Source organism: Oncorhynchus clarkii, unplaced genomic scaffold (genome assembly GCF_045791955.1).
Source record: "Oncorhynchus clarkii lewisi isolate Uvic-CL-2024 unplaced genomic scaffold, UVic_Ocla_1.0 unplaced_contig_13121_pilon_pilon, whole genome shotgun sequence".
Taxonomy (NCBI): Eukaryota; Metazoa; Chordata; class Actinopteri; order Salmoniformes; family Salmonidae; genus Oncorhynchus; species Oncorhynchus clarkii.
The window spans coordinates 22,117-40,000 of record NW_027258160.1 but is presented as its reverse complement, the minus strand read 5'-3'; the positions used below and the strand labels follow the sequence as shown (position 1 = coordinate 40,000).

Here is a 17,884-nt window from a genome sequence, read left to right as displayed (position 1 = left end):
ACTACAATGGTTTCCCCAGTCACGACAGAACGGCTATGAAAGAAATCTCCAGTTACAAGGTTATATTACACACACACACACACACATACACACACACACACACACACACACACACACACACACACACACACACACACACACATTAATGTACACGTCATGAAATGTTACTTGTGTTTAACGGGAATACGTGTGTTTCTACAGAATGACCTCATTAAAGGGATGTGTCTGTTCTATAGGGTTCTATATCTACAGAATGACCTCATTAAAGGGATGTGTCTGTTCTATAGGGTTCTATATCTACAGAATGACCTCATTAAAGGGATGTGTCTGTTCTATAGGGTTCTATATCTACAGAATGACCTCATTAAAGGGATGTGTCTGTTCTATAGGGTTCTATATCTACAGAATGACCTCATTAAAGGGATGTGTCTGTTCTATAGGGTTCTATATCTACAGAATGACCTCATTAAAGGGATGTGTCTGTTCTGTAGGGTTCCATTACCTCATTAAAGGGATGTGTCTGTTCTGTAGGGTTCCATTACCTCATTAAAGGGATGTGTCTGTTCTGTAGGGTTCCATTACCTCATTAAAGGGATGTGTCTGTTCTGTAGGGTTCCATTACCTCATTAAAGGGATGTGTCTGTTCTGTAGGGTTCCATTACCTCATTAAAGGGAGGTGTCTGTTCTGTAGGGTTCCATTACCTCATTAAAGGGAGGTGTCTGTTCTGTAGGGTTCCATTACCTCATTAAAGGGATGTGTCTGTTCTATAGGGTTCTATATCTACAGAATTACCTCATTAAAGGGATGTGTCTGTTCTATAGGGTTCTATATCTACAGAATGACCTCATTAAAGGGATGTGTCTGTTCTATAGGGTTCTATATCTACAGAATGACCTCATTAAAGGGATGTGTCTGTTCTATAGGGTTCTATATCTACAGAATTACCTCATTAAAGGGATGTGTCTGTTCTATAGGGTTCTATATCTACAGAATGACCTCATTAAAGGGATGTGTCTGTTCTATAGGGTTCTATATCTACAGAATGACCTCATTAAAGGGATGTGTCTGTTCTATAGGGTTCCATTACCTCATCAAAGGGATGTGTCTGTTCTATAGGGTTCTGTATCTACAGAATTACCTCATTAAAGGGATGTGTCTGTTCTATAGGGTTCTATATCTACAGAATGACCTCATCAAAGGGATGTGTCTGTTCTATAGGGTTCTATATCTACAGAATGACCTCATCAAAGGGATGTGTCTGTTCTATAGGGTTCTATATCTACAGAATTACCTCATTAAAGGGATGTGTCTGTTCTATAGGGTTCTATATCTACAGAATGACCTCATTAAAGGGATGTGTCTGTTCTGTAGGGTTCTATATCTACAGAATGACCTCATTAAAGGGATGTGTCTGTTCTATAGGGTTCCATTACCTCATTAAAGGGATGTGTCTGTTCTATAGGGTTCCATATCTACAGAATGACCTCATTAAAGGGATGTGTCTGTTCTATAGGGTTCTATATCTACAGAATGACCTCATTAAAGGGATGTGTCTGTTCTATAGGGTTCTATATCTACAGAATGACCTCATTAAAGGGATGTGTCTGTTCTATAGGGTTCTATATCTACAGAATGACCTCATTAAAGGGATGTGTCTGTTCTATAGGGTTCTCTATCTACAGAATTACCTCATTAAAGGGATGTGTCTGTTCTATAGGGTTCCATTAACTCATTAAAGGGATGTGTCTGTTCTATAGGGTTCCATTTCTACAGAATGACCTCATTAAAGGGATGTGTCTGTTCTATAGGGTTCTATATCTACAGAATTACCTCATTAAAGGGATGTGTCTGTTCTATAGGGTTATTTATCTACAGAATGACCTCATTAAAGGGATGTGTCTGTTCTATAGGGTTCTCTATCTACAGAATTACCTCATTAAAGGGATGTGTCTGTTCTATAGGGTTCTCTATCTACAGAATGACCTCATTAAAGGGATGTGTCTGTTCTATAGGGTTCTCTATCTACAGAATGACCTCATTAAAGGGATGTGTCTGTTCTGTAGGGTTCCATTACCTCATTAAAGGGATGTGTCTGTTCTATAGGGTTCTATATCTACAGAATTACCTCATTAAAGGGATGTGTCTGTTCTATAGGGTTCTATATCTACAGAATCACCTCATTAAAGGGATGTGTCTGTTCTATAGGGTTCCACTACCTCATTAAAGGGATGTGTCTGTTCTGTAGGGTTCCATTACCTCATTAAAGGGATGTGTCTGTTCTGTAGGGTTCCATTACCTCATTAAAGGGATGTGTCTGTTCTGTAGGGTTCCATTACCTCATTAAAGGGATGTGTCTGTTCTGTAGGGTTCCATATCTACAGAATGACCTCATTAAAGGGATGTGTCTGTTCTATAGGGTTCTATATCTACAGAATGACCTCATTAAAGGTATATGTCTGTTCTGTAGGGTTCTATATCTACAGAATTACCTCATTAAAGGGATGTGTCTGTTCTGTAGGGTTCTGTATCTACAGAATAACCTCATTAAAGGGATGTGTCTGTTCTATAGGGTTCTATATCTACAGAATTACCTCATTAAAGGGATGTGTCTGTTCTATAGGGTTCTATATCTACAGAATTACCTCATTAAAGGGATGTGTCTGTTCTATAGGGTTCTATATCTACAGAATGACCTCATTAAAGGGATGTGTCTGTTCTATAGGGTTCCATATCTACAGAATTACCTCATTAAAGGGATGTGTCTGTTCTATAGGGTTCCATTACCTCATTAAAGGGATGTGTCTGTTCTGTAGGGTTCCATTACCTCATTAAAGGGATGTGTCTGTTCTGTAGGTTTCCATTACCTCATTAAAGGGAGGTGTCTGTTCTATAGGGTTCCATTACCTCATTAAAGGGATGTGTCTGTTCTATAGGGTTCCATTACCTCATTAAAGGGATGTGTCTGTTATATAGGGTTCCATATCTACAGAATTACTTCATTAAAGGGATGTGTCTGTTCTGTAGGGTTCCATTACCTCATTAAAGGGATGTGTCTGTTCTATAGGGTTCCATATCTACAGAATTACCTCATTAAAGGGATGTGTCTGTTCTGTAGGGTTCCATTACCTCATTAAAGGGATGTGTCTGTTCTGTAGGGTTCCATATCTACAGAATTACCTCATTAAAGGGATGTGTCTGTTCTTCAAGTTCCTTGGTGTCCACATCAACAACAAACTATCATGGTCCAAACGTACCAAGACAGTCGTGAAGAGGGCATGACAAAATATATTCCCCCTCAGGAGACTGAAAAGATTTGGCATGGGTCCTCAGATCCTCAAAAGGTTCTACAGCTGCACCATCGAGAGCATCCTGACTGATTGCATCACTGCCTGGTATGGCTACTGTTCGGCCTCCGACCACAAGGCACTACAGAGGGTAGTACGAACGGCCCAGTACATCACTGGAGCCAAGCTTTCTGCCATCCAGGACCTCTACACCAGGTGGTGTCAGAGGAAGGCCCTAAAAATGGTCAAAGACTCCAGCCATCCTAGTCATAGACTGTAATTTCTACTATCACACGGCAGGCGGTGCCGGAGCGCCAGTTCTAGGTCCAAGAGTCGTATAAACAGCTTCAACCCCAAAGCAATAAGACTCATGAACCTTTAATCAAATGGCTACCCAGACTATTTGCATTGCCCACCCCTACACTATGTTTTACTCTGCTGTATTTGTTCTGTAAATGGTCTGTAACTGATCTGTATCTAGTCTTTAACTGGTCTGTAGCTGGTCTTTAACTGGTCTGTAGCTGGTCTATAACTGGTCTGTAGCTGGTCTATAACTGGTCTTTAACTGGTCTGTAACTGGTATATAACTAATCTGTATCTAGTCCTTAACTGGTCTGTAGCTGGTTTTTAGAAATTTCAGAGTGTTTTCTATCCAATACTAACAATGCTAACAATAATATGCAATTATTAGCAACTATGACTGAGGAGCAGGCCGTTTGATATGGGCACCTTTCAGCCAAGCTACTCAATACTGCCCCCTGCAGCCATAAGAAGTTAACGGGATAATTTTCATCAATAACCGCTGAATTGCACAGGGCCACATTCAAATAATATTTATACAAATATTTATATTCATGAAATCACAAGTGTAATATAACAAAACACAGCTTAGCCTTTTGTTAATCCACCTGTCGTGTCAGATTTTGAAAATATGCTTTACAGCGAAAGCAATCCAAGCGTCTGCGTGAGTTTATCGATCACTAGACAAAACATTATGAACACCTAGCATCACAGTAGATTGGTCACGAAAATCAGAAAAGCAATCAAATGAATCGTTTACCTTTGATGATCTTCAGATGTTTTCACTCACGAGACTCCCAGTTACACAATAAATGTTCCTTTTGTTCCATAAAGATTATTTTTTTATCCAAAATACCTCCGTTTGTTTGGCGCGTTATGTTCAGAAATCCACAGGAAAGAGCGGTCACGACAACACAGACAAATTCCAAATAGTATCCGTAATGTCCACAGAAACACGTCAAACGTTTTTTATAATCAATCCTCAGGTTGTTTTTAAAATACATAATTGATAATATATCAACCCCAACTCTCTTTTTCAGTAGGAGAGGGAAAGGCAATGGCTGCCCAAGCTCTGTTGCGCATTCAAAACACTACTGGCACCCGGCCATACAATGACGCGATGTTATCTTTCTCGCTCATTTTTCAAAATAAAAGCCTGAAACTATGTCTAAATACTGTTAACACCTTGAGAAAGCGATAGGAAAATGAATCAGGTTGATATCCCTGTCAAATGGAGCAAAGACAGGCTATGGAACATGAAGTTTTCAAAATAGAAGCCTCTTCCTGGTTTGATTTTCCTCAGGGTTTCGCCTGCAATATCACTTCTGTTATACTCACAGACAATATTTTGACAGTTTTGGAAACTTTAGAGTGTTTTCTATCCAAAACTAATAATATAATATAATAATATGCATATATTAGCAACTGAGACTGGGGAGCAGGCCGTTTAGTTTGGACAACTTATTCATCCAAGCTACTCAATACTGCCCCCCCCCCCCCCAGTCATAAGAAGTTAAGCTATGTGATTAATGGGGTCTTTTACACATAGCCATTAGTCTGTGTGATAAACATGGTATTTTACACAAAACCATTAGCCTGTGTGATTGATGGGGTCCTTTACACAAAACCATTAGCCTGTGTGATTGATGGGGTCCTTTACACAAAACCATTAGTCTGTGTGATTAATTGGGGCTTTTACACAACAACAAAAAACCTGTAGAATCCGAAAGGTTTGAGCAACAAACTATTAACAGCGACCGAGGATAATCTGAGACTCACGAACATGTAACATGTTTTGCTCTATGACCTCACAAGCCACAAAAGAGTCGTTAGAAGGAAACGGGTTCTTCTACATAGAAGGCCTTAGGAAATCCCAGGACATAGTGTCTATAATACTGTAAGGGGTTATTCTACCTAGAAGATCATAGAAAATCCCAGGACAGAGTGTCTATAATGCTGTAAGGGGTTATTCTACCCAGATCATAGGAAATCCCAGGACATAGTGTCTATTATACTGTAAGGTGTTCATCTACATAGAAGATCTTAGTAAATCCCAGGTCATAGTGTCTATAATACATAGTGTCTGATGCAATCCACTCTTATTTTGAGCGAGTCCTCCAAAGGTTTCCATTTGGAATTGTTTATGCCTGTTGCAGGCAGCAGGGGGCGCTGTTAGGGGGTGAGTGCAGTGGTTGCGTCTCCCGTCTAACACCATGATAACTTTGAACTTTTCCTACTGTCTCCCCTGTTTACCAGGTATGAAGTGTCCACAATTACATGATCTATCTTGTAATGTTTAAATGTGTAAATTGATCGAGTGAAAACTGTTAGTGATCTCACCATTAGCGATGAATGGGTTAGCGGCTAGGCTAACCAGTAGAATAACAGACAGAATGGCATCGGCTAGTAATATGTTTTAAACTTTTTGATTTATTGCTCATCTAAAATAATATTGTGTTTTATTTTCTACTTCATTTACATTGGAAAGGCCCTGACATCTCTCCACCCAAGTGTGATTTATGACATTTTTTGAGAAAGACAAAACACGCTAATGCTAAGCTAACGGCGCTAACACTTGCTTGTTAAACCTATATGGATTGCTATTAGCTTTAAAGCTCAGCAGCTATACTCGCTCAGTATTGAGATTGCTGATCCGGTTCATGCCGGTTAATTTAGCTATTTAAGGGTTAAAAATAGGCTATCTTATTTTTGTATTTATTTATTTTTGTTAACTTTAAAATTAGAAAAATGTAAAAAAAAAAGTATATTTTGAAACACAAGTCAATGTATTAGTTAAAGGCTATGAATTCATGCCGCCATCTTGTTTTGTGGGGCGGCGGGGGGGGGGGGGGGGGGTAACCCCCATTCAGAGGACCGCTATAGGCCCTCGGGGGACCGCTTTTGCATCTCTGGCGTTTAGCCTCCGCTCAGAGGACAGCTGTAAGGCCTCTAGACAAGCCATTTAGCTATGAGTCCATTTGAAAGACAACAGCCAGGAATTTCTCTAATCTCAAATTAGGCTCCACCTCCTTCCAGCGAACCACAGCCAGCCAGAGGCCGCAAGCTGTTTTTGTTGTTTCTATAAATACCATACATTTCTTGGGATTTTAATTTGATTTATTTGCTCATTTAGAAACAATACAACCACATCCATTTACAATATTTTGCCGATGACACACAAGTGATAGGCCAACATCTAATAATTTACAGTTGAAGTAGATTTATGATATAATGATTATGCTCCGAAATAGCCTACATTTTACCATTTGATTTCATGTACGATACTATATATTTGAGGCAATACAAACGGTTCCATTCCAGCAAATAAATGGCACTCCCTGAACCGCCTCACCCACTGGAAGAAAAGTGTTGATGACATAGGCCAGTAGGTGGCGCCACCGCTTAAACAAAAGCTGAAGATCATTACGCACATCCAGGTACTTTCCTCAGGTGCTGGAGTTGTAGGCAAAAACTCATGGGAAAACAGGAAGGAAAACACAGCACACTGCTCCTCATGATCCCAGGGGATTTATTATAAGAGCGTTTCAACCCTTAGGTTGAATATAGGACCAGATGGGGGTACTCATTGACATCACTTCCTGAAACAGGAGGTAAAAAGGTATATGACATAGGTTCACAATATTAACATTGAATGTAATATGACATTCATAAACCCGTAGTTAAGACGCGGATCAGAACCGCAGCAATATATGGACAGGTGAGACAACAAAAACAAACAGTTGCTGTTCATTTTGTACAAGTTGGACTTTCCTTTTTTACTTCGCTCCGAGTAGAAATGGTCACGACGTCACGCAGGGGAGGGGACGTTGAGAGGAATCCACAGTCTACTCTTTTAGGGTTTTTAGGGTTTTTCTCCTAACTGAATATTGTGTGTAATTACATAAATATATAGGAATGTGATCAATATGTACTGTAATATATATATATATTACAGTACATATTGATCACATTCCTTGTGTAAGATCATACAGTACCAGTCAAAAGTTTGTTCACACCTACTCATTCCAGGGGTTTCTCTATTTGTACAATTTTCTACACTGTAGAATAATAGTGAAGACATCAAAACTATGAAATAACACATATGGAATCATGTAGTAACCAAAAAAAGTGTCAAAATATATTTGAGATTCTTCAAAGTAGCCACCATTTGCCTTGATGACAGCTTTACACATTTTTTGGCATTCTCTCAACCAGCTTCATGGGGAATGCTTTTCCAACAGTCTAGAAGGAGTTACCACATATTCTGAGCACTTGTTGACTGATTTTCCTTCACTCTGCAGTCCAACTCATCACAAACCATCTCAATTGTGTTGAGGTCAGGTGATTGTGGAGGCCAGGTCATCCAATGCAGTACTCCATCACTCTTCTTCCTGGTCAAATAGCCTTTATAAGTCATTGTCTTGTTGAAAAACAAATGATAGTGGGACTAAGGGCAAATCATACGGGATGCTGTATCGCTGCAGAATGCTGGGGTAAACATGCTGGTTAACTTATGCCTTGAATTCTAACTAAATCACTGACAGTGTCACCAGCAAAGCACCCCAACTCCATCACACCTCCTCCTCCATGCTTCCTGGTGGGAACCACACATACAGAGATCATCCATTCACCTACTCTGCATCTCAAAATGACACAGCGGTTAGAACCAAAAATCTCAAAGGACAGACTTTCACCAGTCTAATGTCCATTGCTCATGTTTCTTGGCCCAAAAAAAGTATCTTCTTCTTATTGGTGTCTTTTAGTAGTGGTTTCTTTGCTGCAATTTGACCACGCAGGCCTGATTCACACAGTCTCCTCTGAACACTCACCTTGAATTAAGAACCATGAAAGTAAGTGAAGAGGACCGTGCTTAGAAGACAGGAAGTGAAGAGGCCCGTGCTTAGAAGAAAGGAAGTGAAGAGGCCCGTGTTTAGAAGACAGGAAGTGAACAGGACCGGTCTTAGAAGACAGGACAAAGAATAAACATGGGTAACGGTAGTCGACAAAAAACTCCAGTGAAAAGAAACACAAACTAAGTATATGTTATAAAACAGCATTTTATTACTGCTACCTCACACCCACAGTGACTTATAACAATACATTAACACACGGAGAAGCAAAAGGCTATATTCACCATTCATTTGTAAGCACGGTGTTCAAGCAAGCAAAAGACAAAAAAAAATTAAAAAAGTGAAAGCAACAAACACTTCACTTTCTCCAAAGATACATTTCACCTGGAAAGTTGTATTCCGTTACGACAGCAGAAACATACACAACCTGAATACCATAAGAGTAATAATAGCATGTAAAACACATCACCACTACGTAGATGGTTTGGTCCAATCTACATCAGTACATGTTATTCTCTGCACTACGCAACTGCACATCCCACACCAGACAATAGTTATTATGTATGATACAATCGAGATATTAACCTACAGTAGCATGGGAGAGTAACCTACAGTAGCATGGGAGAGTAACCTACAGTAGCATGGAAGAGTAACCTACAGTAGCATGGGAGAGTAACCTACAGTATCATGGGAGAGTAACCTACAGTAGCATGGGAGAGTAACCTACAGTAGCATGGGAGAGTTACCTACAGTAGCATGGGAGAGTAACCTACAGTAGCATGGGAGAGTAACCTACAGTATCATATGAGAGTAACCTACAGTAGCATGGGAGAGTAACCTACAGTAACATGGGAGAGTAACCTACAGTAGCATGGGAGAGTAACCTACAGTATCATGGGAGAGTAACCTACAGTAGCATGGGAGAGTAACCTACAGTAGCATGGGAGAGTAACCTACAGTAACATGGGAGAGTAACCTACAGTAGCATGGGAGAGTAACCTACAGTAGCATGGGAGAGTAACCTACAGTAACATGGGAGAGTAACCTACAGTAGCATGGGAGAGTAGCCTACAGTAGCATGGGAGAGTAACCTACAGTAGCATGGGAGAGTAACCTACATTAGCATGGGAGAGTAACCTACAGTATCATGGGAGAGTAACCTACAGTAGCATGGGAGAGTAACCTACAGTAACATGGGAGAGTAACCTACAGTAGCATGGGAGAGTAACCTACAGTATCATGGGAGAGTAACCTACAGTAGCATGGGAGAGTAACCTACAGTAGCATGGGAGAATAACCTCCAGTAACATTGGAGAGTAACCTACAGTAACATGGGAGAGTAACCTCCAGTAACATGGGAGAGTAACATACAGTAGCATGGGAGAGTAACCTACAGTAGCATGGGGGAGTAACCTACAGTAGCATGGGGGAGTAACCTACAGTAGCATGGGAGAGTAACCTACAGTAACATGGGAGAGTAACCTACAGTATCATGGGAGAGTAACCTACAGTAACATGGGAGAGTAACCTACAGTATCATGGGAGAGTAACCTACAGTAGCATGGGAGAGTAACCTACAGTATCATATGAGAGTAACCTACAGTAGCATGGGAGAGTAACCTACAGTAACATGGGAGAGTAACCTACGGTAGCATGGGAGAGTAACCTACAGTAGCATGGGAGAGTAACCTACAGTAGCATGGGAGAGTAACCTACAGTAACATGGGAGAGTAACCTACAGTAGCATGGGAGAGTAACCTACAGTATCATGGGAGAGTAACCTAGAGTAGCATGGGAGAGTAACCTACAGTAGCATGGGAGAGTAACCTACAGTAGCATGGGAGAGTAACCTACAGTAACATGGGAGAATAACCTACAGTCACATGGGAGAGTAAAAACAGTAGCATGGGAGAGTAACCTACAGTAACATGGGATAGTAACCTACAGTAGCATGGGAGTGTAACCTACAGTAGCATGGGAGAGTAACCTACAGTATCATATGAGAGTAACCTACAGTAGCATGGGAGAGTAACCTACAGTAGCATGGGAGAGTAACCTATAGTAGCATGGGAGAGTAACCTACAGTAGCATGGGAGAGTAACCTACAGTAGCATGGGAGAGTAACCTACAGTAGCATGGGAGAGTAACCTACAGTATCATGGGAGAGTAACCTACAGTAGCATGGGAGAGTAACCTATAGTATCATGGGAGAGTAACCTACAGTAGCATGGGAGAGTAACCTACAGTAGCATGGTAGCGTAACCTACAGTAGCATGGGAGAGTAACCTACAGTAACATGGGAGAGTAACCTACAGTAACATGGGAGAGTAACCTACAGTAGCATGGGAGACTAACCTACAGTAGCATGGGAGAGTAACCTACAGTAGCATGGGAGAGTAACCTACAGTAGCATGGGAGAGTTACCTACAGTAGCATGGGAGAGTAACCTACAGTAGCATGGGAGAGTAACCTACAGTAACATGGGAGAGTAACCTACAGTAGCATGGGAGAGTAACCTACAGTATCATGGGAGAGTAACCTATAGTAGCATGGGAGAGTAACCTACAGTAGCATGGGAGAGTAACCTACAGTAACATGGGAGAGTAACCTACAGTAGCATGGGAGAGTAACCTACAGTAGCATGGGAGAGTAACCTACAGTAACATGGGAGAGTAACCTACAGTAGCATGGGAGAGTAGCCTACAGTAGCATGGGAGAGTAACCTATAGTAGCATGGGAGAGTAACCTACAGTATCATGGGAGAGTAACCTACAGTAGCATGGGAGAGTAACCTACAGTAGCATGGGAGAATAACCTCCAGTAACATTGGAGAGTAACCTACAGTAACATGGGAGAGTAACCTCCAGTAACATGGGAGAGTAACATACAGTAGCATGGGAGAGTAACCTACAGTAGCATGGGAGAGTAACCTACAGTATCATGGGAGAGTAACCTAGAGTAGCATGGGAGAGTAACCTACAGTAGCATGGGAGAGTAACCTACAGTAGCATGGGAGAGTAACCTACAGTAACATGGGAGAATAACCTACAGTCACATGGGAGAGTAAAAACAGTAGCATGGGAGAGTAACCTACAGTAACATGGGATAGTAACCTACAGTAGCATGGGAGTGTAACCTACAGTAGCATGGGAGAGTAACCTACAGTATCATATGAGAGTAACCTACAGTAGCATGGGAGAGTAACCTACAGTAGCATGGGAGAGTAACCTACAGTAGCATGGGAGAGTAACCTACAGTAGCATGGGAGAGTAACCTACAGTAGCATGGGAGAGTAACCTACAGTAGCATGGGAGAGTAACCTACAGTATCATGGGAGAGTAACCTACAGTAGCATGGGAGAGTAACCTATAGTAGCATGGGAGAGTAACCTACAGTAGCATGGGAGAGTAACCTACAGTAGCATGGTAGCGTAACCTACAGTAGCATGGGAGAGTAACCTACAGTAACATGGGAGAGTAACCTACAGTAACATGGGAGAGTAACCTACAGTAGCATGGGAGAATAACCTACAGTAGCATGGGAGAGTAACCTACAGTAGCATGGGAGAGTAACCTACAGTAGCATGGGAGAGTTACCTACAGTAGCATGGGAGAGTAACCTACAGTAGCATGGGAGAGTAACCTACAGTAACATGGGAGAGTAACCTACAGTAGCATGGGAGAGTAACCTACAGTATCATGGGAGAGTAACCTATAGTAGCATGGGAGAGTAACCTACAGTAGCATGGGAGAGTAACCTACAGTAACATGGGAGAGTAACCTACAGTAGCATGGGAGAGTAACCTACAGTAGCATGGGAGAGTAACCTACAGTAACATGGGAGAGTAACCTACAGTAGCATGGGAGAGTAGCCTACAGTAGCATGGGAGAGTAACCTACAGTAGCATGGGAGAGTAACCTACATTAGCATGGGAGAGTAACCTACAGTATCATGGGAGTGTAACCTACAGTAGCATGGGAGAGTAACCTACAGTAACATGGGAGAGTAACCTACAGTAGCATGGGAGAGTAACCTACAGTATCATGGGAGAGTAACCTACAGTAGCATGGGAGAGTAACCTACAGTAGCATGGGAGAATAACCTCCAGTAACATTGGAGAGTAACCTACAGTAACATGGGAGAGTAACCTCCAGTAACATGGGAGAGTAACATACAGTAGCATGGGAGAGTAACCTACAGTAGCATGGGGGAGTAACCTACAGTAGCATGGGGGAGTAACCTACAGTAGCATGGGAGAGTAACCCACAGTAACATGGGAGAGAAACCTACAGTAACATGGGAGAGTAAACTACAGTAGGATGGGAGAGTAACCCACAGTAACATTGTAGATAAACCTACAGTAACATGGGAGAGTAACCTACAGTATCTGAACAGTCAACTTAGCATCTACCCCTACTTCCTCAAACCTTCCCCGTCCTCCACCCCACCCAACACCCTTAGCATCCACCCCTCCATCCCACCAGCACCCCTGGTATTGATCCCTCCTTCCCTCCAACCTTCACATAACCCTTGGCCTCCACCCAACCTTCCCCCAGCCATCATCACCACTCAACCCCCTGGATCTCAACCCAGCCTACACCTTAGCTCAGAGGTAGGTAACCCTGATGCTGGAGTGCCGCGGGCACTTCATGTTTTTGGATTTCCAGCAATAAATGAACTGATCAATTAGCTCAGTTGGTAAGGTTTGATGCCCTAGCCTTTCCTACCTAGCCCTTATCCACCCAGCCCAGCCCTCCTCAACCCTAACCCTCCTTTGCCTTCCCCAACCCCAGCCCTGCCCTGCCCTCCCTTGCCCAGCCCTACCCAAGCTCTCTCAATCCCCAGCCCTATCCAAGCTCTTCCCAACCCCCTCCCCAAGCCCTCCCCAACCCCAGCTCTCCCCAAGCTCTTCACGATCTGAGCCCTCCCAAAGCCTGCCTCCCCCCAAGCTCTTCCCAACCCCAGCTCTCCCTAACCCCAGCTCTCCCTAACCCCAGCCCTCCTCTTCCCTCCCCAAGCTCTTCCCAACCCCAACCCTCCCCAACCTCAGCACCCCCAAGCTCTTCCCAACCCTCCCCAACCGCAGCCCCAGCCCTCCCCAATCTCTTCCCAACCCTAGCCCTAGCCCTCTCCCAATCTCTTCCCAACCCCCAGCCCTCCCAAACCTCAGGAAACACTTTTGTAAGTTAAACACATTTCAGAGCAGTCAAACGTAACAAATTAAGAGTAAAACAAGAAGTTAAGCGATGGAACTGTTAGAGGGAGTGAAGAGAGAGAGAGAGACAGAGTGGTCAGAGAAAACATTATTTTATAAATGTGGGTCATGCTTTTCTCTACATTAACTGTTATTGACAGCCTTAACACACCTGCCTTTCACAGATCCAACTATTTGTGTGGTTACATGGCACATCATTCCAAGCCACTACTGGGTCCTTTTGAGTGTTATCAACCAAAGCGCAGTCTTCTTGCAAATCATTTGGCTCCCCTTTGGTCCAGTAACTTGTGGTCAGTGGTGTGCCGTCCACCCATCTCCAGGTTCCCTCAACTTCTATGTCCGTCAGACCAAACCAGGCTCTTTTGTTGAACGCTTTGATGAAAGCCTGTTCCTCTCTGCTGTTGATGATCACCAGGTTTGCTCCTCTCGCCTGACAGTCCTTTCTGCTGTCTTCCCATGTTTTCTCATCAGCAGAGATGTAGTAACAACTGCAGCAAGACTTCTTCCAGTCTCGGGGACATTTGCCATATTTATTACTGGTCTGTAGCTGGTCTCTCTCTTTGGTCAGGTTGTTGTAGCTGGTCTGTAGCTGGTCTCTCTCTGCAGTCAGGTTGTTGTAACTGTTCAATAGGTTTCTCTCTGTGAAATAATACAATCAACGACCAAGTTAATCAGACATCTCCAGGGTTGGGGTCAGTTGCATTTCAATTCCAGTCAATTCAGGAAGTACACTGGAATTACAATCACAATTCTCTTCAATGCTTCAATGAGGAACATTTGGAATTTGGTTTACTTTCTGATTTGACTGAAATGAAAATGGAATTGACCCCAATCATTGTTCATCACACCATAGATTATTAAGAACATTAGAGTGAGATGTTTGAGTGAGAACATATCAAACTCACGGTAGAGTAACAGGCCTATGATCCCAGACAGTAGGAGAACACACAGCAGCCCCAGACTCACTGCAGAAGCTAGGAAACGTCTCTTCCACACTGAAGCACAAATTATCATCATAAGAACTTTATCAGGTATTTGCGTCTATTTGTGTAGAGTAGCTCTGTCAAGCACTGCGTAAAATAGACAAGCTTGACTTGGGCCACAACACTGAGTACCTCAAATGTTCTGTTGCTTGAGTTGCAGCCCCTGCTGAAAAAACAGTATAGACCAGCATAGGCTGGAGACCAGACTTCGTTTTGGTTTTGCTGGAGACCAGCCTTCGTTTTGGTTTTGCTGGTAACCAGCCTTCGTTGTGTTTTTGCTGGTGACCAGCCTTCATTGTGTTTTGCTGGTGACCAGCCTTCATTGTGTTTTTGCTGGTGACCAGCCTTCATTGTGTTTTTGCTGGTAACCAGCCTTCCTTGTGTTTTTGCTGGTGACCAGCCTTCATTGTGTTTTTGCTGGTGACCAGCCTTCATTGTGTTTTTGCTGGTGACCAGCCTTCATTGTGTTTTTGCTGGTGACCAGCCTTCATTGTGTTTTGCTGGTGACCAGCCTTCATTGTGTTTTTGCTGGTGACCAGCCTTCGTTGTGTTTTTGCTGGTGACCAGCCTTCATTGTGTTTTGCTGGTGACCAGCCTTCATTGTGTTTTTGCTGGTGACCAGCCTTCGTTGTGTTTTCGCAGGTGAACAGCCTTCATTGTGTTTTTGCTGGTGACCAGCCTTCAATGTGTTTTGCACACCAGCAAAACCAGCATGGAGAAACATTACGTTGTCTTACAAAGCGATGCCTAATTCCTATTGGAATCTAGCCTGACTAGGGATATCAAAAAATGAGAACTTCTATTCACCCACGATCTGCATTTAGAACGACTGCCAGGGTTGGAAAGATAAATAAATTAGATTTTCTAAACTGGAACAACCATTTCAGTAACAGGTGCAATAAGTCCAACTAAATGATGTATGCTGTTTATCTTTGCGTAGCATGAAAGGTGAATTAAATATTGTGTGTAAGGGCGTCAGTTATTCTAGTGGTTAGAGTGTTGGGCCAGTAACCGAAAGGTTGCTAGATCGAATTCTCGAGCTGACAAAGTTAAAAAATCTGTCGTTTTACCCCTGAACAAGGCAATTAAGCCACTGTTCCCCGGTAGGCCGTCATTGTTAATAAGAATTTGTTCTTAATCTTGTGAAAATAGCGTCCTCTCTTCTATCCCTTCCTACCGTCCTCCCCTCCACGAACTTGAAGTAAATGCCTACCCTTAGTATCTCTATTTCACTGCTCCTTCTACACCATCACTGTCTATATCAGGCTTTTAGTCTGTCATCTCTACACCATCACTGTCTATATCAGGCTTTTAGTCTGTCATCTCTACACCATCACTGTCTATATCAGGCTTTTAGTCTGTCATCTCTACACCATCACTGTCTATATCAGGCTTTTAGTCTGTCATCTCTACACCATCACTGTCTATATCAGGCTTTTAGTCTGTCATCTCTACACCATCACTGTCTATATCAGGCTTTTAGTCTGTCATCTCTACACCATCACTGTCCATATCAGGCTTTTAGTCTGTCATCTCTACACCATCACTGTCCATATCAGGCTTTTAGTCTGTCATCTCTACACCATCACTGTCCATATCAGGCTTTTAGTCTGTCATCTCTACACCATCACTGTCTATATCAGGCTTTTAGTCTGTCATCTCTACACCATCACTGTCCATATCAGGCTTTTAGTCTGTCATCTCTACACCATCACTGTCTATATCAGGCTTTAACCTGCTCCTGCCATCTCTACACCATCACTGTCTATATCAGGCTTTTAGTCTGTCATCTCTACACCATCACTGTCTATATCAGGCTTTTAGTCTGTCATCTCTACACCATCACTGTCTATATCAGGCTTTAACCTGCTCCTGTCATCTCTACACCATCACTGTCTATATCAGGCTTTTAGTCTGTCATCTCTACACCATCACTGTCTATATCAGGCTTTTAGTCTGTCATCTCTACACCATCACTGTCTATATCAGGCTTTTAGTCTGTCATCTCTACACCATCACTGTCTATATCAGGCTTTAACCTGCTCCTGTCATCTCTACACCATCACTGTCTATATCAGGCTTTTAGTCTGTCATCTCTACACCATCACTGTCTATATCAGGCTTTTAGTCTGTCATCTCTACACCATCACTGTCTATATCAGGCTTTTAGTCTGTCATCTCTACACCATCACTGTCTATATCAGGCTTTTAGTCTGTCATCTCTACACCATCACTGTCTATATCAGGCTTTTAGTCTGTCATCTCTACACCATCACTGTCTATATCAGGCTTTTAGTCTGTCATCTCTACACCATCACTGTCCATATCAGGCTTTTAGTCTGTCATCTCTACACCATCACTGTCCATATCAGGCTTTTAACCTGCTATCTCTACACCATCACTGTCCATATCAGGCTTTAACCTGCTCCTGCCCTCTCTACACTATCACTGTCTATATCAGGCTTTAACCTGCTCCTGCCATCTCTACACCATCACTGTCCATATCAGGCTTTTAGCCTGTCATCTCTACACCATCACTGTCCATATCAGGCTTTTAGTCTGTCATCTCTACACCATCACTGTCCATATCAGGCTTTTAGCCTGTCATCTCTACACCATCACTGTCTATATCAGGCTTTTAGTCTGTCATCTCTACACCATCACTGTCTATATCAGGCTTTTAGTCTGTCATCTCTACACCATCACTGTCCATATCAGGCTTTTAGTCTGTCATCTCTACACCATCACTGTCTATATCAGGCTTTTAGTCTGTCATCTCTACACCATCACTGTCCATATCAGGCTTTTAGTCTGCCATCTCTACACCATCACTGTCCATATCAGGCTTTTAGCCTGTCATCTCTACACCATCACTGTCCATATCAGGCTTTTAGTCTGTCATCTCTACACCATCACTGTCCATATCAGGCTTTTAGCCTGTCATCTCTACACCATCACTGTCTATATCAGGCTTTTAGTCTGTCATCTCTACACCATCACTGTCTATATCAGGCTTTTAGTCTGTCATCTCTACACCATCACTGTCCATATCAGGCTTTTAGTCTGTCATCTCTACACCATCACTGTCTATATCAGGCTTTTAGTCTGTCATCTCTACACCATCACTGTCCATATCAGGCTTTTAGTCTGTCATCTCTACACCATCACTGTCTATATCAGGCTTTTAGTCTGTCATCTCTACACCATCACTGTCTATATCAGGCTTTTAGTCTGTCATCTCTACACCATCA

General features: G+C 42.5%; 1 protein-coding gene across 1 annotated transcript; it reads right to left on the bottom strand.

Annotated features, from left to right (window-relative positions):
• Positions 1-13,792: 13,792 nt before the first annotated feature.
• Positions 13,793-14,645, bottom strand: LOC139395880 (CD209 antigen-like protein E; the record flags this gene model as incomplete). The annotated part of the gene is made up of 2 exons (XM_071143194.1): positions 13,793-14,289; positions 14,556-14,645. Coding segments are annotated over 2 exons (587 nt in total), but the record flags the coding sequence as incomplete, so codon positions are not given.
• Positions 14,646-17,884: the final 3,239 nt, after the last annotated feature.